The sequence below is a fragment of the Neophocaena asiaeorientalis genome, unplaced genomic scaffold, assembly GCF_003031525.2.
Source record: "Neophocaena asiaeorientalis asiaeorientalis breed wild unplaced genomic scaffold, Neophocaena_asiaeorientalis_V1.1 scaffold892, whole genome shotgun sequence".
NCBI classification, from domain to species: Eukaryota; Metazoa; Chordata; class Mammalia; order Artiodactyla; family Phocoenidae; genus Neophocaena; species Neophocaena asiaeorientalis.
In genome coordinates this window covers 299,887-323,123 of record NW_020173760.1, presented here as the reverse complement: position 1 = coordinate 323,123, position 23,237 = coordinate 299,887, and the positions used below count along the sequence as shown (strand labels likewise).

Sequence of the window (23,237 nt, the reverse complement as noted above, 5' to 3'; positions counted from 1 at the left end):
CCACCATCCAGTGAGCCATAGCTATTCTGTCTCCAGCAAGATCTGGATCTTAGTCTTGGTGAGCCGGGGTGACTGAATTATTGAAACAACCTAAATGATCACTTCCTCCTTGAGCCTCGAGATGAGGAGGCAGCCAGCTGACACTTTGATTTCAGCCTTATGAGACCCTGAGCAGAGAACCTATACAAAATGTGCCAGACTCCTAGCCCACAGAAGCTGTGAGATAATACATCTGTGCTGTTTAAATTACTGAGTTTGTGGTAATACGTTATGCAGCTATAGCAAAGTAATACAGGCCTTGTAAATATTTCTCCCTCCGAGTGTTTCTCCTTTGTCAATTGGCATGATATTAAGCTTTGTCAGTAGGAGGTACTGGAGAGACATTGCAGGAGGAGGGTTTTTTCCTCTCTCTTCTTGATTCCCATGTGCTTCTCTCACTGGTGCTCCTGAAGTATATGCTGCTTCTACAGCTCCCGGCTCCTGCAGTGCACGCAGTTTCTGCACTGTCTGCTACTGTGTGCCAGTAGCACACAGTGCCTCCCTGTGGGTAGTTTCTTCTAGCATCCCCTAGAATGGCTTTGCAGTTACGAGGTGGGGCATCTCCCTGTAGCTGGCCTCCCTCAGTATCTCAGCAAGTTCTGCTGGTGTGGTGCCATAGCAAGCTTCTCCACCATCCAGTGAGCCATAGCTATTCTGTCTCCAGCAAGATCTGGATCTTAGTCTTGGTGAGCCGGGGGTGGATCATACTTGCTCTCTCTGAGCCCCAGAGTTGTAACTGCTCCTTATTTGCTATTATTGTGTTCTTTAGATTTCTCTTCATTTCCTACTGGCTAGTCCTGCATTACTCCAGTGTCTATTATAGTGAATAATTCTTTATATTAAACCTTCTCCATTCACATTACTTGGTGTTTTCTCTCCTGATTGGACCCTGACTGGCATACCCGACAAAGCTGGAATCCTGGTAGGACTCCCCAGTGGGGAGTTAGGACCAGACAGGAGAGCCAGTTGCTGCTTCAGTTGCCTCCTGAGGCAGAGAGGAAGGAGGGACAAAGACCCTGATTTCTTCTTTCCTCTCTCCTTCCAATCTCTCAGTATCCCAGCCTCCAGTCTCCATCAGTACCCCCCATTCGCCAAACCCATCTGGAAGCCAGCTGACACAGGGGCCAGAGAACATGGGCACCTGTGATACAGAGCAGAACAGAGAAAGGTGAGGAGTGGGCCTGAGGGCCACCAGGGCTGGAAAAATCCTGCATAGTCACTGACATTAAGGGATTAGTTGTACTAGGTTAATGATGAAATATAGAGGGATTATATTTATCTCTAAGTAAATTAAATGAGTGTATTTTTCTCCTGGAAACACATAATAAAGACTTTTATGAAATCTTAAAAGGAAAAATGACATTTTGAAATCTTTAGCTGTTAATAAAAATTAATGCTTTAAAAAAAAAGTTATTCATGTAAGAAAATCCTCCCTCCAATTACTCTTTTATTTTCGTTTTCCTTTTTCGGTATTCTCACCTATTTACGCTTCCATACGAACCTTTAGATAATTTTGTCAAGTTCCAAAAGCCATTCTTTGGGAATTTTGGTTGGAATGGGGTTAAACCAATAAATTTAACTGGGAAACAATTTATTTATTTGTAATCCTCTTTCTTCCCTTTCCATTCACTCAACTCTTTTGTATCTCTTAATTATGTTTTATGGTTTTCTTCATAATAAATCCATAAATTTCTTGTTCTGTGCTATTTTATGTCCCTTTTGCTATTATGAATAAAATATTTTTCACCTGTTTGTATTACTTTTTTAATTGGTTGTTGGTGATATAAAGAAAAGCCTTTGGGGGCTTCCCTGGTGGCGCAGTGGTTGAGAGTCAGCCTGCTGATGCAGGGCACATGGGTTTGTGCCCCAGTCTGGGAAGATCCCACATGCCGCGGAGTGGCTGGGCTCGTGAGCAATGGCTGCTAAGCCTGCGCGTCCGGAGCCTGTGCTCTGCAACGGGAGAGGCCACAACAGTGAGAGGCCCGCGTACAGCAAAAAAAAAAAAAAAAGAAAGAAAAGCCATTGACATTTGTTTATATTATACAGAATCTTCTTATTGATTTTAAAAGTTTTCAATTAACCCACTAATGTGTTATATGTAAAATCCCATAGGATAATAATCATAATTTCATCACCTTTTAAAAATTGATACTTGCTATTTGTTTCATATATTATGCATTGACCTGAATGTCTAAAACAACATTGAATAGCTACAATAACCAGCATCCTTTCTTGAATATCATCTTTAGTCATGATGCTGACTATTTGAGATAAATATGTAAAAACCGTATCTCCCTTTTCCTAATTTTTATACTTTTATACAAGGAATGGGTGTATAATTTTATCGCATTCCTTTTGAATATTCTCATTCTCTATTAGGAAACAGTTCTTTAATTTTTCAGCTACTGTTATTATTTTCTAATTATTGCATGCTTTTTTCCATTTTAAAGGTTTGTGTAATTGCTTTATTTCTAAATTCTTGAAAAATATTTAGTTAATGTATTTTCTTTTTTTTTTAAAGAAAGTATTTAAGGCTATGGATTTGACTGGGTACAGTTTTAGCTACCAAAATTAATCAACAATCACTACCAGCAGGTGATCAGTGATATCAGGAACAATTTTTAACCTAACACAAAAGAAAGTGTCTAAAGTACTGGCCCCCTTTGTATGGAGTTTATACTCTTAGAGTAGAGATCACAGCATGTGAAGTTATTAAAAGTCATCAACACCTTATCCAAGGTTAGTTCTTAGTGACCTATTGTAGCTGTATATGACTGTTTAAATTTTTATGAAAAAGGAAGCACATTAAAGGTTTGAAATTGCTATGGTCCTGAAGGCTTTTAACAAATAGCTGAATTTACATGTAACCTAACTATGGGGTCTTTATAAAAGAGTAATTGATATAATATCAAAAGAGGGGTAAAATATGAGATTATAAAATATAAATGTGTAGAGGTGGGAGTAAAGGCAAAGCTAGGCTCATAATTTTAGATTTATTTCAGGTACACCAAAGCTAAATAAGTAACGTAAATTGTTCATATGAAGTATCCTTCAAATGAGAGCCAGTGGTTAAATATGGTAAAATTTATTATATGGTTGTAGAATTCATACAACCTAAATTCCTTATAGCATTCAGCACTTACACAGTTTTGTGGAATTCACAATATGGTTATCAGTGAGAAAGAATCACTGCATTAGTGAAAATGACTTCTTTATGAAAGATTTTTACATATAAATCAGACCTATTACAGAGCACCTGACAGAAATGCAAAGATGTAATTTCTAAATTCAGGAAAGTTGCACAAAATGGAAAACACTTAACAATATTAAGTAATTTGACATGCTTTACACAAAACGTCAAAAACAATTTTAAATATTTTAAATTTGGAACATGTTCTACCATATGATTAAAGAGCTTACTTAAACACACACACACACACACACACACACACAAAGGATGGAATTCATTGTCAGGGTGTCAGCTGACACATTCATGCTGCTTTCAGAAATCTAAACCCTATAAATTAAAAAAAAAGACATAAGAATTATTTCATTTCAGTTTCAAACAACAAGCAGTGCCAATTAAATTAAAAATTGACAAGAGCTTGCAGTGGTTAGTAGTTGTTTTTTCTTTTTGATATAAGCCATAGAGTAAATGCATGAGTAAATATCTTGAGTATCCCACACACTTTAATGTTGAAGTCATATTATAAATCTCCGACTTCCTGTTACTAAGTGTACTCATTTTCTGTTGCCTCTTACTCTTGACAGATCTTGGTCTCAACAATAAATTCGTTGGGGAAGTGTCTAATCTTCCAGCACTTATCAATGGCACGTTTGTTGAAACCTGTGAGGAAATGCACAATAAAAGTGGCTTTTTCATTTTTGTGTAAATAAAAATATATCTAGATTTGCTCTCTACTTTTCCCGTACTCCACCCCTACTCTCCTTCACTGTCTCAAGAACACAGGGTGAAGGAAGAAATAAATTGCCTACCCAGCAAGAGGTCTCTTCTGCGAAGGCGGAAGGACTTGCGGTTGTTGCAAAGTTGATAAATAAATATACCAAGGTTACTAACATCACGAATCTCCTCCACAGCAACCAGGTCTTCACGAACCACGTAAGTGTGAGGCAGGTATTTGCCACTCTAAAAATTTTTTTTTAAAGATTGAAAGAGAAATTCTTAAAAATGCTATTTAATTTCTCACCTATAGCAGATATACTTTTTAAATAGAGTTTATTTTTAGAGCAGTTTAGGTTCACAGAATATTTTTTATTTGAAAATTATTTTAGTGAAATGGAATGTTTTGGCTCAAATAATTAATTTTAAAATGAGGAAGCAATTATTTGTAATTGCTTATATAAAAAGTTGACATCCAAAATACATACTGCCAGTTTTCCAAAGAGCTCCACTAGATTCTTTGGAGGCATAACAATGGAGGTATTGAGGGGCATCAGATAGCAGTTCCCCAGCAGCAAATCCAGGTAAGCAGTCATGCCCTGTTGGGGAGGGGGAAAATGTTAGGCATGATTCAGAGAGTATCAATGCTGCAGATTTTCCAATGACCATTAGAACAAGCAGTTACAACCTTTCAAAATCAACTAATGTATACTCAGTAGCAAAAGAATGAAAAAGGCTTTGCTGCAAAAAGTTGTATATTTATGAACAGATTTAATACCAATAAACTTACGAAAAAAAAGAAAATTCAGAAATACCTATAAGAATGAGAAACCCACCTTTTCAAAGTCGTGAATAATTGCTGCAGGGTCACTATGAGAGAAACTGGGGACAGGCACATCAATAATTGCGATGTTGTCATCCTCACGAATGTCAGCCTCTTCCGTCACAGGCAGGAAGTAGGGCTCTCCTCCTTGGAGGGAATTTGAAGGGTCCTCAGAATCAAAGAAGCACATCTCTCCACGGTAGATGGTATTCTAAAAGACAAAAAGGGAAAATCAAAACTTTCTAACACTCACTCCCGTGACATTTGAATAATTTCTCAAACTCATATCAGTTCGTTGTCCTGTTTATCAAGCTGAGGATTATTGATTACAATTATCACCATGAAGACAAATCAATTTTATACCAAAAGGTAATTTGAAAACTTTCCCTAAATCTTCATTTATCTGGGGACCACGACAGAATTATTTGTTTTCGCTAACTATATAGCAATTAGTAATCCAAAATATAATAACTTTCATTAATATTACCTTGGGCATGAAGTACTTGTAAATGCAGGCTCCACCAACAATAAGTCCTGCCAAGATGAATGAAAGGCCTAAGAGAGTAAGCATACATCTCCCAGAGGAGCCCTCTTTTTCCTTGGCGGCAACTCGGAGTTCCTATTTATTAAAAAGCAAGATCAAAAACAAAAAAGAAAACAGATTCTGCTTTTAGACACATAGTTGCTTTTGTGTACAATTTATCACCCTTGAAACCTAAGATGTTTTAAAAAGATGTTAATTCACCCTAGCCTAAAATCATTTCAAGACACTTTCTGATGTTTAATAGATGTGAAAATCTCCAATTTATAATAACCTTTTTCTGGCATTTCCAAACCCAAATATAGATATAAAGTTATTTCAAAGTATACAGTTCTAAAGTCAGCTGAAAATAACCATTCATTTATGCAATAAGTTATCCTCTTTAAATAAATGGAAGCCATTACTTTTTGGACTTGTACAGTGATATAATCACTAACTTTCTGGAATACAACTGTTTCTTTAGTATTTTTTGTACATCAACTTGTTTGCCAAATTAGAGGTGAATTAATACCCTTTGGTTTATTAACTGATTTTCAAAAAGCTGTTTTTGAAAATTAACTTTTATAGGAAGGAATTCTATAAAGTAGGTATATACCGTTTCCCCCTATTTTAGAAATTAAAATATTGAAGATGAGATCTATTTCAGAATATTCCTAAGTTTAATGAGAAATTAGTCTTCCTAATATCCCCCAATATTCTATGGCTGTGTATTGCTTGAATGAAATAACATTTTCTAAGTTCTGGGCAAAACAGTAGATTTAAAGTACAGTCATAGCTAGTCACAAAGCTTTGAGTGTAACAGTGACTGTAAAATTCTGTTAAATCCATAATTTGTTTAGTAATTGGAACAAGGGACTCCAAAACAAACAAGTAACCAATTAACTCTGTACGCTTCTCAGGGCAGTGGACCAAGGGGCCCTCCAGTCTCATTCTTTTATGTCACAATATGCCCTAAGCAGCAGTATTACTGAAGGGTATAATGAATGAAGTCAGCAAATCTATTCTCTTATAATAAGAGGGTAAATCATTCAGACTGGTATGTAAATAGAATTGCTTTAAGTCTTTCTGGCCATTAGCTCTTTTCCATAACTACTTAATGAGAATTAAACTTTAATTAATTTGGTGAAAGCAAATACATAGATTCTAAGGAAAGGCAATCATTTCATAAATGGCTTCAAAAATGATTTCTCTTTAAAATGCAAAGAAATTTGGTATTCAAATTTTCTTAGCTACGTTTACTTAAGTTCAAACCCTCCACTAATACTCTATAAGCCTTGAAGGTTTTCCTTGTCCCAATAATTTTCAGAAATTTAAAATAATTTTTATTTAAAAAATAACCTAAGATTAACACTACAAAGGCTATAAATTATGGTTGTGAATCCCTGTAATCTAGAGCTAAGGGCTTAGAAATTATACTTTGGATGATTAAATTGAGGTCCAGAAAAATGAAGTGACTTTCCTAAAAGTCACAAAAATGACTTAGTTCGAAATTCTCAAAGGAATTAATTTATTTTTCTTGTCATTGAGATATGAGAAGAGCAATCTGCACTGCAATTTCATTTCTCCTTCCAATATTTCAGGGGGGTTATTATTAAGCAAGATCTAAGTATTAGAGTGTCAATTTCAAAATTTCCCACCATAGTAGGCAAGATATGGAAACAATCTAAGTGCCCATGGATGGATGATGGACTAGGAATAAGGATTTTTTTTTCATTTAAATTTGCCAAACTTCAGTGTGGTAGGGGCTGTCACTTACCACAGCTCATTTCCCTCTGAACTGTATTTTAAAGTCATTGTACACAACCTCCGACATACTATTTTGTTGTGTTCAATTTCTGATGAGCTGATCAATACATCACAATACAATGTGCCAAGTATTATTAAATCAGTGTCTTATGGTGGCCAGGTCAGGATCTTGTCGTATGCTTATTTTTGTTTATTCCTCATAACACCTCAGGCCTGGTAGAAGTATTGCTTGCATATTAACTGAATTCAACAAGTCATGGAGTTTGTGGTGATGTGGGAAAATAAAGGATTATTGTGTGGCTATATTTAACTACTGGCATCTAATTAGAACTCCCCTAAAAAATCTGGCCATATTTCCCTTACAAAGTAAGTAGGACAGTTACATATTTGACCTTCTACCATTTAATCAAAACCTCAACAATGCAAGGGGGTGTTTTTGAGTTCTGAAATGTGTAATACACAACAGCTAGTTTGATTGCTGGGTTAACTATTGAAAGTTTCCGTGATAAAAATTCTGCAAAAGCTCATTAGCTTTTCAAATTGTGTGCATAATCAGTTTTACTACATGGATTCTCATTTCACTCAGAGATCTTTTCAAATCTCCACTCTGAACACAAAAGTTTAAACTTTATAGAGAGAACAAGACAAGTTAGGGCAGATTTGCAAACTCCAACAATGCACAGATTTTGTATAACAAGAAAAAAATACGATTGTGCCTTTTAACATTGAAATTTTACTGAGGAAAATGAGTAGTTTACAAACACTGAAAACGTGTTAGATGTTTAAAGGAGATAGAAATTGGACTAAATGAACAATGGTTAACATTTTTGGGGGGAAAATTCCCCCAGTTCCTGGCAGTGCTAGAAGATTAAATTACAAGGTCAGACTTGCTTCAGATCTTTCTGTGGGGGAGGGTAGGCAGAGGGGATATCACTCAAAAAGGAAGTACTGTACTTAAAAGAAAAACAAAAGAGAAAAACAAAACCCCTCAAAATTTCTTTTACGGAAGAGTGTTTTCTTTAGGAAATGTCACTCTGAAAACATACAAGGCTCTTGGAGTAAGAGGGCACAGTGAACATCTCAAAATCTAATTAAGACCAACTTCAGTTTTGACAGCTCCTTTACAGAATGCTTAATACCTCCTGTGACCAGGGAGAAACTGAAAATATACACGGGCGGGCACAGACACACACTTGCCCCAACCCATATCGCATCGAGTCAAAGCTGCCTTTTGCCCCCCGCCCCATCTCCACAAACACTCAGGGATCCTAGAAAGCCTTAAGATTCATAGAACTTCATACACGTCGAAAGGAAAGAAAGAAGAGTTAAATCTCGTGTCCTTGCTCACCCTGCTTGTCCTCTCCACCCCTGTGGAAGATGTGTGTGCCCCTGGAGCTGACCGTGTGACGTGCCTCTCTTTGATCTCTAGCTACCCACATGTTCCCCAGGAGAAGGTGACATCTGGTCCCAAGAGTTCTCCTCAAACTCCCTCCAACATCCCTCCGCGATGTACAACGTGAGCTGGGACCCACGGAACGTGGCGCGACGCACGGAGATGCTAAGGGACTTGGGGAACCGCAAGCGGAAGGTGGTGCGAATGGACAGAGTTGGGGTGACCGGGCAAACCCAACAGACAGCACAGAGAGCACCGCCGGAAACACAGGAACTCCGCAGCAGCTTTCATTTTGTCCTTTCTCACCTTTCCCCTTCCTTCCCCTCAAACCACCCCCACCCCCACCTTCCCGACCCTGGCAGGCAGTCAGGGGTGGAATGGGAATTGCTACCTTGCCGGTCAGGATCTGAGCTCGGACCGCACGGCTTACTAGGGCCTCCACGTCTTGCTGCGCCTCCTCTTTTTGCACCGCTGTGGGTGTGTTGAAGGCGATTTTCACCATGGTGAATCTTCGGGCTGCGCGGTAAGGCGCTGCTGGAATCAGTGTCCTGGGCTGCAGGTTGGAAGAGGAGAAGATAGCGCTAGCCCTAGCCGCACCTTCTTTCTCCTCGTCTGCTTTTACACTACTGCAAGCCCAAGTCTGGGTATACTTATGACGCAGTCACAAGCTGGGTGGGAGACCGTGGGCGGGCCCAAGCAGGGGCCGAGGGAGGAGCGGGAGGGTGTCTAAGTACTGGAATGGGGGTGGGAGTTGACAGTGGGAGGAGAGAAACTGGGTGGAGCCAGTGGACTTGGACTGAAAACTCCTCACCTGCACTCCAGGCATGCTCCCACCTCGCTCTCTGCTCCCTCAGATAAGAGCAAGACAGGAAGGAAGCCTGCTGTGTCGTGTCTTTCTGCCTCTGTACAGGCCACAATAGCCCCTGTCCCTGATTCTATTTTCCCAAACTTGGACCTGGCCTCCCGCGGGGCAGGGAACTGTAACTTGGCACCAGTTCAAGCTCCCTCCTCTCTACCCAAAAGCACAGTTCCAGGACTTTTCTGTACATTTACAATAATACCTTCCTTTTAAAAAACACTCAGAAGCACGTTTAGAATTACTTGGTTCATTCTCTCAACATATTTTTTCATTCCTTGACATCTCTTTGTTTCGTAATTTTAATTTCCTATCACAGAGCAATGCTAAATCAGAAATACAGGACACCTGCCTCCTCAAAGCTCATTTTGCAGGTAGGACATGAGACAGAGGAGTATGGAAAGCTCATAGAAAATCCCTGAAATATTTCAGATCTTTCACTCTCCGAGACCAGGGAATCCAGACCAAGGTCTCAGCCTAGAACTTGTTTCTTTTCAGCCACCAGCTGTGAAATCCACAGCGAGAAAAGCAGGGATGTGTGTGTACCTATGTGTTTAGGGAGGTGGAAGTGTGGTTGGAGATAGAAGATAGAAAATTTAGCCAGATGTTAACCCAGCTCTAGTGAAAAAACAAAAAACAATAATCTCAAAGGGGCTGAGTTAGAAACCATTTTTGGAACATTTACATGAGCAGCCAGTGTAATCATACCATTTCTTAAAAGTCAGTTCTCCCTGGTTGGTGACAATGATAGAGTACCTTTCCATATGAAATTCATGCTGTGGAGGTTGGTGACTAGGAGTAGTAGTGGTAAAGGGTTTATAAATAGTCCTGCTGCCAAAGACAGTAAAGGGGTCTGTTTTGTGAAGATAATAACACTTACCCCAAAAATCCAGCTTGTGCTAGAGAATCCCTCGTCTATTCATATACTTATTAAAATGACTTGAATATGTTGAGAGTCACCACCCCTCTGTCCTAGAAATTCCAGGTTGTAGTTTTTCCCACCGAGGTTTCCTTGGCTCTGAAGTGCATAGCTGTGGCAACTTTGTGAAAACAGCCTTCATTTTCTTGGATAAGCTGCAGATGGGAAGGAAGATGGAAGGGAACAGTGGGGAGCCTGTGCCTTATACAGGGCCAGATGTATGAGTTTGCTTAGAAACATTGGTGTTTTATGTTCTTTTACTTATTTTTTGCTCAAGTGTGGCCATTATAATTTAACATTTATGAGGTAACCTTTAGTGTAGACTGAGGAAATCTCAGCTTCCTAAGATGTTTCTCTTTACAGTTACTTTATGTTTGCCATCACCTTTGTGATAATTCAGCCTAGAGTCTGTGCTAGTCTGGCCCTGTGATCCATAACACACAGATAGTTGAACCAATGGTTGCTCTGACACATCTACCTACCAAGTGCAACGTGCTGGATGGAATAGTAATGTATTATTTTAGTGTATCTTTCCTGAAATGTGGTCACACAGAAGGGGCAAAGATTATTTCTATTTTTCAAATGAATAGACCCAAACTCTCATAACAACCAATGGAGTATATGATTAATTGCTAGGTTTGTGACATTGAGCAAGTCACCTCATCTCCTTGGGCCTCACTTTCTCCTCAGTAGAATGGTAAAATATTTTCATGCTGCTGCTGTGAGGATCATTTAGGATAATGCAGGAGGAAACACATTTTAAATTATGAAAAGGATAGAAGAGTGAAGTGGTTGGTTATGCTACAATTCTTATTTTAGTATGTAACATAGCCAGGTTTCAAGGTTATAAAGATAATCTATTTTATTTTTATCCTTCAACTATTCTTTAACTTCTAGAGCTGCTTAAGACCCCACAGTCTCTGAATATAGATCATCTTGGAAAAGGTCAGACTTCTAAGAATAGTCACATAAATTAGCATTTAACTTCTCTGTTGAATTTTTAAAGCTTTGGCCATCTTCTGTTTCTTAATGCCATGCTGTATTTTAGGAATGTCACCCATACATCTCTAAGGGCCTTTGCTGATGTTGGACATATGTGCTATAGGCGTGGTCTCAAGTTAGTAGATATTGCTGTTACCCTTTCAATATAAATATGTAATGCTTGTGTTAGAATCATAGAATAGCAATAATGCCCATCGTTAGTGCCCATTTATGAAAGGCAAATATTTCCTGCATGGTTTTTTTTTTTTTAAATTTCAAAATGTAACCTGCTACTTGCTCATTGGGCTGCAACCAGTATAGTGAACATATTTCCATCTAATAAAAAATGGTTCTCATTGATTAATCTTTTTCTTGTACTTGCTCCTTCCCAGCAGCAACTTCTTGTTTTTCAGAATCAATTTCTCTCACTTTCTTGTCTTTGGAACTGTGGGGATCTGGCTGCCATACTAATTCCAATTAAAGTTTTTGTTGTTGTTGTTTTTCTCTATTTTTTAGTTGAAGTATAGTTGATTTACAGTGTTATGTTAATTTATGCTGTACTTCAAAGTGACTCATTTATACACATATATACATTCTTTTTTAATATTCTTTTCCATTATGGTTTATCCCAGGAGGTTGGATATAGTTCCCTGTGCTATACAGTAGGACCTTGTTGTTTATCTATTCTAAATGTAATAGTTTGCATCTACTAACCCTAAACTCGCAGTCCATCCCTCTTCCTCACTCCTCCCCAAATGTCAATGGGCTGAATGCTCCAATCAAAAGACATAGAGAGGCAGACTGGATGAAAAAAAACAAGAGCCTACAATATGCTGCCTACAAGAGACCCACCTTAGGGCAAAGGACACACATAGATTGTAAAGTGAGGGGATGGAAAAAGATATTTCATGCAAACGGAAAAGAGAAGAAAGTGAGAGTGGCAATACTCATATCAGACAAAGTAGACTTTAAAACAAAGGTCATAAAGAAAAATAAAGAAGGTCACTATATAATGGTAAAAGGATCAATATAAGAAGAGGATTTTACAGTCATCAATATATATGCACCTAATATAGGAGTACACAAATACATAAAACAAATACTACCAGCTAATGTTGTTAATCTTGTCAGAATCCACACCATTTAAGTCTATAAATGAATTCCTTATTCTCACATGCCAAATGATGACTAAATTATCACAACTTGAGTTAAATGGAATACGGCAAACAATTGAATGCCAAGCAACGTTGTCAACTCTCTTTGAATGACCCAAAATTCAACCGCACAAAAATAAGGCTACTGGTGGCATCTGTGATACCATTTAATTTATTAACTCATTTATTTGTTCATCAAATATTTACCAAGGGTCTACTGCCTTCTGCTGTAATCAGCCATGGGAATACAGTGGTGACTAAGCAGATACAACTTTGCCCTTGTAAATCATGTCACTACTGCACACATGGCAGTACCATTTGTTATGAGCTCTCCAGTTTTTGTAGCGGAAATGTTGGTCCTATGCTGTAGAGTGGGATATAGCAATTCTACAATCCAGCAGAGCACTTGCATCCACAGCTAGTGCTACCAAGAAAGCTTAAATTCCAAGCTCTACTGCAATGGCTTCACACCCAGCATTCTATTTAGGAAAATTAATATGACAACAAGATGTATTGGGAAACAAGTTAGGAGGCACTCCCACAGTCTATGTGAGAGGAGGTGGAATATGTTGATGACTGCAATATTGAAAATAAAGGGACAACTTCCATGGATGTTTAGGAGCCATATTTTACAAAGTCTGGTGCTGGAATAAATCATATGAGGGAGAAAAAATAATTCTGTTTTGGATGATTGGGAATCCAAGATTTGGAAAATGGTGGTGCCATTGGTAACAATACCAAACATTTGTGGAACACATCAGATGCTAGATTTCTGTGCTAAGCACATTCAATTGATTGTGTTATTTAATCTTTACTACAGTGTTGTGAAGTATTATTACATTCACCACTTCATTGATGAAGAAACTGAATTTCCAGAAGTTAGATGACTTGCCCAAGGTAAAATTCTAACTCAGGTGGTCTGATTCCAGTGTTTATACTCAACCTTATATTGTCCTGCTGCCACTAAAATAAATGAGAAAATCAACGAGGGAGCTGGCTTGAAAGCAGAGAAAATAATTAGCATATTCTCTATGGAAATGAAGCATGAATCCCCTGACCACACTGCAAGCAGAGATTCCTACCTAAGATTTTGTTCAGGACTAAAAACATTTGAAACACTTGTGCAACTCTGCTGGCCATGGGTACATGGCTATACTCTACTCATTTTAAAGCATATTTCTCCTGAGTTGTGCAGTTGCTTTTGTCAGCAGAGAAACAACTACAGGGGAAGCTGGTCGGCCATCTGCTTCTGGATATAATTCCAGGAGTTTGGTTTAAGTCTTTAAAGAGCTGCTCAATTTCTAGGTCCACAATTTCCCTGCAAGCTCAGCTTGGGGAGCATAGCTAGGGCTCCACACAAAAAGTAACATAGACACTCACTTTCTGGAATAGACTCTTGTTTCTTGACTCCATTTAAGGTTTCTTTGTAGGCTAGTAAGTTATGATAATGGGAAAATGCAATGTTTTCTTACATATAAGAAATAAATTTCATCATCTTTTCACAATGATTTAGTCATATCTTTGGGGTTAAGAGGAAATTGTGGTCCACCCCTTATTTATAAAAGTCACTTTTCTTCTCATTTAAGGCAACTGAAAAATCTAGTGAAAATAACTGATTTTCAATGCACCTTCTCTTAATTGTGTAAAAATTCTTATCTCATTGCAGACTACCTGGGAAATTTTTTAAATAGAGTTATGAATCAATATCTGAACATGCCTTATGTGATAAACCTTTACATGAGTTCCAGTTCTGAATACTACAAGAGAGAAATTAAAGTTTAGCCCTAGGAATGCTTGTAAGAATATCTAGTTGGTTCAGTTGTTCCATAATATATTACTGAGTGATACTAAAATGTCTTTGTGGCTTTAGAGTTAGTTATGTTCTTATTCAATGAAAGCACAATCATTTGTATTTTTATTAATGATTGTTAAACCAGATACTATTTTTACTTTCATGTTTAGTTTTCTTGGTGGGTCAACATATTCTGTTCCTAGTTTATTCTTAAAGAACACAAAATCCCAAGTGGTTTTATGACAGATTTCACCTTGATTGTTCTTGAAATGTAACTTTGTTTTTCACTTCACTAATTTTTAGGTAACCTCAATGTATTCATATTCCAAAGCCTTTAATTATTCTAAAGTATGATGGCATCTTGTTAATAATGAGGTCGCAACAACAAAGGAATGCTCTAAATTAGATTCTCTTCAGGTCAATGGCACAGTCAGTCCTAACAAATTAAGTCAGATTATGATTGGAAAATCTGGTTGACAATATCCTAACCCAAACTCAAGGTCCACAAAAAGTGCTGCTTACACTTTAGTGTGGTTGCCATGTTTCTGTACTAGTGAAAAAGGGAAGTCTTGCATAAAGGAGGAATGTAGTGTATGACGGCACATCAATTACACTTCTGACTTTCAAGTTAGGGGAATTATCTTCTCAGAATTTTTGTTTGTTTGTTTTAGAAACTGAAATTTGTAATTGCCTTTACCACATTGAGAAGAATCCTACATAAAAATATTGCCCACACAGCCTCGGAAGGAAGAGGTCTAGTCTCCTATGTTCTGTTTGTGTTGTAATTAACTCAGAACAACTGGCCTCTTTACTCATATTTGGTATTGGAATTTTAAATTTAAAAGATTCTACTAAATGGGGCAAAATAGAATACTGGCATTTATAAATAGAAATAGATAATTATACAAATGCTAACATTTATTATGAATAAGGAGAATGTTTTCTTTCATCCACTGTGATCTTACCCCTTGACCTTTAAGCTTTAAGAAGACCTTTTATTTACAGGAACGTGAAATGCTTAATTCTCCACTTCTCTAAACCTTGCAAGGTAGCTAAAGGGTATCCCATCCTGGAATACTCTTACTCAGTCTTTTCAGCTCCTTTTGGGGTTGGAACTTTTAGTCAAGTGGCATTGGTATCTTATTTGCTGTTTTATTTATGAAGATCTTGAGAAAAAATCAGTTCTCAATCAATGCCAAGAATTGTTATTGAACAAAAATGAGGCATGCACAGAAAAGAAAATTCATGTATATTTAGAAGCAACCCAGGAATGAATTCACGCAGGAGGCAAGTATATCCTATGGGATTGTGAACCTGGATGAGTAAGTGATAACTAACAAGAACATCCAACAAATACTATGATGAATGTGCTGAGACTGTGACCAGAATACGATTCTGTCACCAAAAAAGCAAATTCTTCAAAGACAACTCTGCAAGAAAAACATTTGAACTCCAAATCTGCGTCCAAATGCAGGTAGAAATCTCTCCCCAGCAATTCAAAGTAAAGGTAATTATAATTGTTTATATAGGAAATTCAAAGAAGCCAAAAATGTCTCCCAACAAATCAACTAAGCACATAATGTTCTCTCTCTCTCTCTCTCTCTTTCTCTCTCTGTGTGTGCATGTGTGTTTTAATGAACATATTCTCTTGAGACTACTTTCTCTGAATCACACTACCATCTTACGCATCCAAAGAAGTTTTACCTGGAACCCTCCACAGCACATCTATATACATTGTGTATTGGTGGTATACAGAAAATGATAGTAAAGTTCTTCCCATCACACACTGTACCTTACACTAGAACAGTATTAACATTGCTCTTATTTCTTAGTCCTTACTAGTATCTTTATTTTTTTGTTTTCTATGTGTCAGTAGGGTTTGTACTTCTGGATTGCCTGCCTGGTGGAAGAAGGGCAGAACTATTTGTAAGGGACAAATCAAGTCCCTGTGCTTCTGCAGTAACTGGCAGTGATTCAGAGACTCACTTTTGCTAAGGAAGAATAAAATGTTTGTATGTCATACTATTATAAATAATGTTTTGTTCTATAGTCAATTCCATATGTATCTATTTTTCACCTCAATCAGCCTCTAACTCACCTTTGAATAGTTGACAGTGTTTAGTCCTTTGACTGTTACAAAGAGGAGGCTAAATAAAATTGTTGAATTGACCTGGATCTGAGGTTCATAGGCAAGCAGTAAAATTGTAAACGTCATCCAGCAAAGTAGATGGGGCCAGCTCTGCCTCTGTACATATATACCCCTTAGGATTACTACATGGACTTTTCTACTTCGGAGATGGCTCCAGTTGATGCTCAAGTGATTCCACCTGTATATATGTATTTTTAAAACTTGATGAGACAATGTATGATGTATAGTGCACCTTGCCTTGGAACCATGTAGCACCCTTAGGAAGTCTTACACATAATCATCTTCCTGGGGATAAGTACACAGCAGAAATCTGTTCACTCATTAAGTCTCACTTCCTCTGTGGTGCTTTCCTGGAGCACAGTTCTTCTCACAGTCTTTGACCTCCACCAACACTAACTTTGTATAAACTCTTTCTCCTGTTTTCTTCTGCCACAGTACGTGACTGTGTTTCATCTCTCTAACTATACTATGTTTCTAAAGGGGAGGGGCTGGGTCCCCGGTTTTGTATCTCCACAGTATCCAGCGTGAGTCTGACCAAATACCTAGTCAATTTCCAAACCAGACTTACTGATTACATTAGTTGTTGATAATTGTTTCTCTTTGAGAAGAAAGAGGGAGAAAGTAGGTGGAAAATTAAGGGAGCTTTATACTTCCTATACTGTCTCATACTTTCAATTTACCAATTAACAGATCTACAGTGATCTACTTTTCTGTCCCCAACTCTGTGCTGTGTAGAAAATACAGAAATATAAAGAATGCTATCATCTATAAAGACCTTTAAATTCTTGTGCAATGAAAAAGTAATAAATTTATTGTGTATAGAATGACATTAGTTTTACATCCCTTTTTTTCATTTGCCCCTACAAAAAGAGCTATATTCATCATGGCAGAATTTATCTGCCTCCCTTCCCACCTTTTTTTTTTTTTTTAACAACAGATAAAGTTGCTTGGAGAACGGGAATGATTTCGGTAGACCAAATGGATTTGCTATTATATCCTTACTCCTGCACTGAATTGAGACCCAGGCAGGTCTACTCCACAGGGCACACCTGTCCCAGAGAAGACAGAATATACTCTATCTATAGTTCTAAGATATCAAGAAGGAAGAAACGTACCCCTCCTCTTTGATTCACCAGTAGAGGAGTCACTGCTCCCATGGGAAGGAGGAAATGGGGGTGAGTGTGGGCGAAAAACTGAGTTCTTTTCTAGGGAATTCTGCCTCTCCACATGGAAGCGGGGGCGCTGGTAAATAAATGTTGGTCCCTAACACCTATCTCATTAGGTTCCTTTTAAAATTTTATCTCATGTTATAATTTTTGTTAAGATATAACTGGCATACAACATTATATTTGTTTCAGGTGTACAACATAATGAGTCAATATTTTTATATATTGTAAAATGATCACAAAGTCTAGTTAACATCCATCACCATATATTGTTACAGAATTATTTATTTATTTATTTAGGCTGCTCCAGGCCTTAGTTGTGGCATGTAGGATCTTCATTGTGGCATGCAGACTTCTTACTTGTGGCATGCGGACTTCTTAGTTGCAGCAGGTGGACATCTTTGTTGTGGCATATGAACTGTTAGTTGCAGCATGCATGTGGAATCTAGTTCCTGGACCAGGGATCGAACCTGGGACTCCTGCATTGGGAACACAGAGTCCTACTCACTGAACTACCAGAGAAGTCCCTGTACCAGCCCATTTTTTAAAGTATTGTTTACTTGAGTTATTTTATAAAAGCCTTTAACAATGTGAACTTTTGATCAAGTCTTTGTTTTGTTTTGTTTTTGAAAGAAGAGCTAGTGTTTTACTAATAACAATTAGAATAAAACCACAAAGTGCTCAATTTGGCTTTAAATTCAGAAGATATCAAGTTTTGTTTCTAAAAGTGGCAACATTTTAAATATCTAGAGATAGAACTGGTAACATCTGCTCGTGTTTAATTTCATAACCCAGAAAATATAATTTTGCTCTTTTTTGTGACTCAAATTAATTTGCTTAATGTGGAATCTCCTCCCTCAACTCTAAGACAAGTGGGAAAACAGGTCGAGTGACAAGGTATAGGGTGGGGACAAAATCCCTTAAGGACTCAGAATGCTTTCTCTAAGATAGATCATACAGCTTGGCATAAGAGCATTTCTACCCAAAATAGGTGGTATGAAGGCTGAGACAGACTTTTTTAGTAGAGATTTAACTACATTAATATTACAATAAGATCTTCATATAAGTTGAATAACTTAATTTGGAAGTGAATGGCTGAGGCCTGCTAGTAGGAGTGCAGATGATACAGAGAGCCCAGATTTAAGGGTTTCTTCTGTAAGCAGATACTATCCTTTTAGTATAAATTCTATGACTGTGTACAGGCCAATATTCAACTGGTAACAAGATTATGGGTTGACTGATAGATTACTTTTGTGATATTTTACTTATTAATTGGAAGAAAAGCACCTTGTATTATTTTCAGAATCTTCTCTTGGATGGACAGACTTGCTAGAGTAGGAAAGTGGGTTTAGGAAGATTCCAAAGTAGACAGTGGGAGTCAGAACATGTAGTAGAAATTAGAGGTCAACATCAGAGAAGTCTGGGAGCCTGGGAGCAGTTCATAAAGACTAGCTACTTGTGTAACTTATGTTTGTTCGAGCTGCACTGGGTTATTAAATAACAGGCCTTGGTCTCTTAGTTTTCATGTGCTGCACTTTCCATTATGTCATAAGTTAATACCCCCAAATATGAAGAACTAGAGTATTGACAGGGATGGATGAATGAAAGAGGCCCAATTCTGGGATGTAAGGGTTATAAGAACTGGGGAACAAGATCAGAACATGGCTAACAGCAAGCTTGCCTTGATGCTATTTCACTAGATTCCAGCTACTAAATTGATCGTTAACAAACTTCAGAGAATTAACTGGAACCTCCTGGTAGACGATTGTTTAACAGAAGGACCAAGGAACTAAGAAACTTTTCACTCTATTAAGTTTTGTCCCATTAAAACAACATCCTTGTTTTTCTTTTGACCTTGAATCCTCTGTGTCAAATACAAAAATAAACTGATCTCCTTTGCTTTGTGACTCATTTAGGAAAAAATACTTTTATCAGAAAGTTAGTGGATTATCCCCTGTATATATATTTACCATTAGACAGACCCTCCCACCCTTCCCTACACCCAACCTAGCAAATCCTGATTATTCACTGCCATTCATTAGAAAATTAGTCATGTCTGTTAGGGAAAAACCGTTGGCCTCAGGGCATAATGAAATCCCAGTTTCCCCTTCTTCCTCTTTCTCTCTCAAGGCATATCCTAAGGAAGAACCATCATGTGTTCCCCTTTTCTTTCCAGGCTTGCTTCTCCTTGGCTTTTTTCCCCCTCCACACACTGACTTCCTGGGGAGTGCATAGAGTAGGCTTTCTTCATGTATACACAAGCCTTATTTAAATCACGGAGGGCCCTAACAGGACTTCAGGCCTACTTCCCAGTCCCCATTTGCATTTTAAGCAACTTTGGCAGTTGTGATGAGGAGCTCTCCATCAGAACTACAGGCTTCTATATTTGCTTGTGTGACTTATGCTTGATGTTTGCTCTCTCTGAACATAGATTGGCATGTTGAGTGACAGACCTGGACCCTCTAGTCTTTATAGGCTGCTCTTTCCATTATGACAAGAGTCAGCAGAGCTAAACCTGCTTACAGTTTTATGGCCCTAAACCTGTAAAGACTATGTTTGCTTAGCAATGAGGAATTTTCAGTTTTCCAGTATGTACTTTCTTTTAGAAAATCTGCAAGCCTATGCTTCTTTACCATCCTTCTGCTCCTTACTGGATGCCTGATATTCACCAATATAATCTTTTTTAAAGGGGTGTATTTTGGGGATAGAAGAAACAGATTTGGATTGAAAACTATAATCAGAAGTTCCATAGGCTCCCAACTGCAAAAAAGAAGAACCCAAACCCCAAATTGAATGTCCTGACATGACTAAATGTCTACATAAAAATAAGATTATTGTTACAAATATACACTCACTAGGGCCCTCAGGAAAGGCACTACCACAATGACCATGTTTGAAGGATTTGTTCTTTCAAAAACAAGCAGAAAAATAATGAGACTTCATATAATTATAAAATATCAGATCTGGAAATAACCTTACAAACTTGGTTCAACTTCTTCTCTGGCTACCCAGTGAAGAGGTGTCTTGCCCAAAGTTCGTAGTCAGCAAAAGAGGGGAACTGGTAGTCCGTGTTTCCTCAGCTCTTTCTCCTATAGTCTGCCATCTCCTGGGTATCCCCTCTGACGCAGCTGTTACTGATGATTAAGCTTATATCCCTTCTCCACAAAAACCCTTTTCAAACAAAAAATAATAATAAATGCCTTTGCCAGAGCTATATCATTTCCTCTTTTTATAACCATGTCTTCTTTCCCGGAACTTCCTCTAAGTACATATTTTGTTGTTAGTTTTTTATTTTCTTTATTCCATCAGAATTTGGCACCATTGAAGTCTATAATCTATATGAAAGGTTTTATTTTTAATACCATTTGGTTCAGCATGACTGATATGCATAGCTGGAAACACACACACACACAGAGCTGTCCAGAGGCTGGCTGGTGACAAGAAATGAACAGGTGTGAGGGATAGTCATTGGAATCTACAGTCTGGTCTTCAGGCAGATCCAATGTCCCATTGTGATGATTTACTTTCAGTCAAAATGAGCACAGGTGCTGCAAACATCATCCAGTATCTATTTTATATTAATCTGTCTGCAGTGCTCACTAGAAAACATCTGGGTTTCATTCCCCTCATCTCCTGCTGGGTGCCCTCCATTCACCCTTCTACAATCCTTGGCTCCCCTTATCCCCATAGAACCTGCTGCCTCCCTATCTATGTTAGGACATCCTGGCTGCATGGTGACCACGTGAAAGCAGCCTGGATCCTGTTAACCCTGGCTTGAGGGTAAATTGTAAAGCTTCATTACCATGACACTAATTCATTGATCTCATAAATTAGACATATGAATTCAAAGCTGTTCTTTGAATGTTCACTCATTGTGCACTTATTTATTATTGAGTTGTAGCAGAATTTTTCACAGAAGTAAATGTTTTTAGTTTACATGTTTTTGGTTTCCATGTCTGATCCATGTAGAAGGTTTTATAAATCAGTATGTCACTCCTTTAAATGCCCTATGGTCATATTTTTAAAAAACCCTATGACAAGGACCCTAGCACATTGAAACGAAAGATTATAAAAACTTCAGAACTTTGACATAAAACTAATATATTATGTGATAATGTTTCTAGTAGAAACCAGGACCTCATTCATCACAAAAGACAAACCTCGACCAAGTTCCATGCTATGTGTTAAGGAAACTGTCACCCTCTATTCACACTGAAGGTTGTCACTCCTAATCAGATCTGGGTAACTTAGAAACTTTGGAGGAAAATATTGCTGTGAAAAAATAGTTTTGCTAAACAGAATACTGGGGACAAACTCAGGCAGCAAAGCCTCCAGTCAGGACCCCTCTCACTATGTCAGTTTTATCCTCTACAAAATGAGAAGATGGGCCTATACACCTATATTTCTGTGGTACAACTTACTTTTTTTCCTTGATGCCAAAGTCGCAGTAGCTGCTGCATATGCTAGAGATTAGCTAAAAGATGGTAGACATTAACTGGAGAGCTAGGAGCAATAACCTTTTGATTAGAATGGTGACCAGTTTTGCCACACCCTAGTGGGTCTCTGATTATCTCAGAAGGCATTGTGAAATGCTTGGGAGGAAAAAATGCTCAAAATCATTTAAACTGAAAGTAGGAGCCAAGAGAACTCAGCACTTGTGAGTTTGTGGAATGGAGTGCTGAGACATTGAACAATGCTTTTCCTCTTCCTCACCCCCATATCCAATCAGTCACCATATTCTGCCAAGTCTTCTCAGACAATCTCTTGCATCTGTTCCTTTCCATTCACAGCACTGCCATCCTCCCTGCAGCTGCTTAACAGCTCACCCTTGGTTTACTATGAAGGCTTCTTGAGTGTTCTCTCTGTCTGCTCCTGTCCAATTTTGGCTCTGACATAATATCAATCTTTCAGAAATAGAGCTTGTTTTAAAGAAAAAGAAAGAAAGGAAGGAAGAAAGAAAGAAAGAAAGAGAGAGAGAAAGAAAGAAAGACAGAAAGTGAGAGAGAAAAAGAAAGAAAGAAAGAAAGAAAGGGAAAGAAAGAAAGGAAGAAAGAAAGAAAATGAAAACATCTTCAGTGGCTCTCCATTGCTTCTAGGATTAAGGCAAAACCCTTGTCTTAAAATTAATACCCCTCACACTCTGGCCCTTGCTTTAGCTACCTCATACACACTCTTTCCTTCAGTCAAACAGGTCAATAGACTATCCCCTAAGCATAGCTTCATCTTCACTGCTACAACCAAGCTTTTTTTTTTTTTCAGTCTTTGTATCACCTTCTGGAATACCCAACATTATTCCCTTAACCTCTGCAAATTCCAGCTATGGCTCTACTTCCCATCAAATCTCATATTTTTCTTAAAGCCTTCCTAAGCCACTAAGCCTGAAGGGATCTCTCTCTTTGAATTCCTTTAGTAATTATTCACTTGGTTATGAATCTTTTTTTACTATGTTTAATTGCAGTATAGTTGATTTAGAGGATTGGCCAAAAAGTTCGTTCGGGTCTTTCTGTGCCATCTTAGGTTAAACCCGAATGAACTTTTTGGCCAGCCCAATACAATGTTGCATTAATTTCTACTGTACAGCAAAGTTATTCAGTTATACATATATATATTCTTTTTGTATTCTTTTCAATTATGGTTTATCATAGGATATTGAATATAGTCCCCTGTGATATACAGTAGGACCTTGCTGTTTATCCATCTTATATATAATAGTTTGCATCTGCTAATTCCCAACCTCCCAATCCTTTCCTCCCCCATTCCCTCCCCCTTGGCCACCA

General features: G+C 37.9%; 1 protein-coding gene across 1 annotated transcript; it reads right to left on the bottom strand.

Moving 5' to 3' along the window:
* Positions 1 to 3,105: 3,105 nt before the first annotated feature.
* ITM2A (integral membrane protein 2A) lies at positions 3,106 to 9,085 on the bottom strand. The gene is made up of 6 exons (XM_024751309.1): positions 8,835 to 9,085; positions 5,251 to 5,382; positions 4,777 to 4,974; positions 4,429 to 4,539; positions 4,036 to 4,186; positions 3,106 to 3,886 (listed from the first exon to the last, which is right to left on the bottom strand). The coding sequence occupies exons 1-6, from the start codon at positions 8,943 to 8,945 to the stop codon at positions 3,798 to 3,800; spliced, it is 792 nt and encodes a 263-aa protein (XP_024607077.1). The 5' UTR covers positions 8,946 to 9,085; the 3' UTR covers positions 3,106 to 3,797.
* Between the last annotated feature and the right edge of the window lie 14,152 nt (positions 9,086 to 23,237).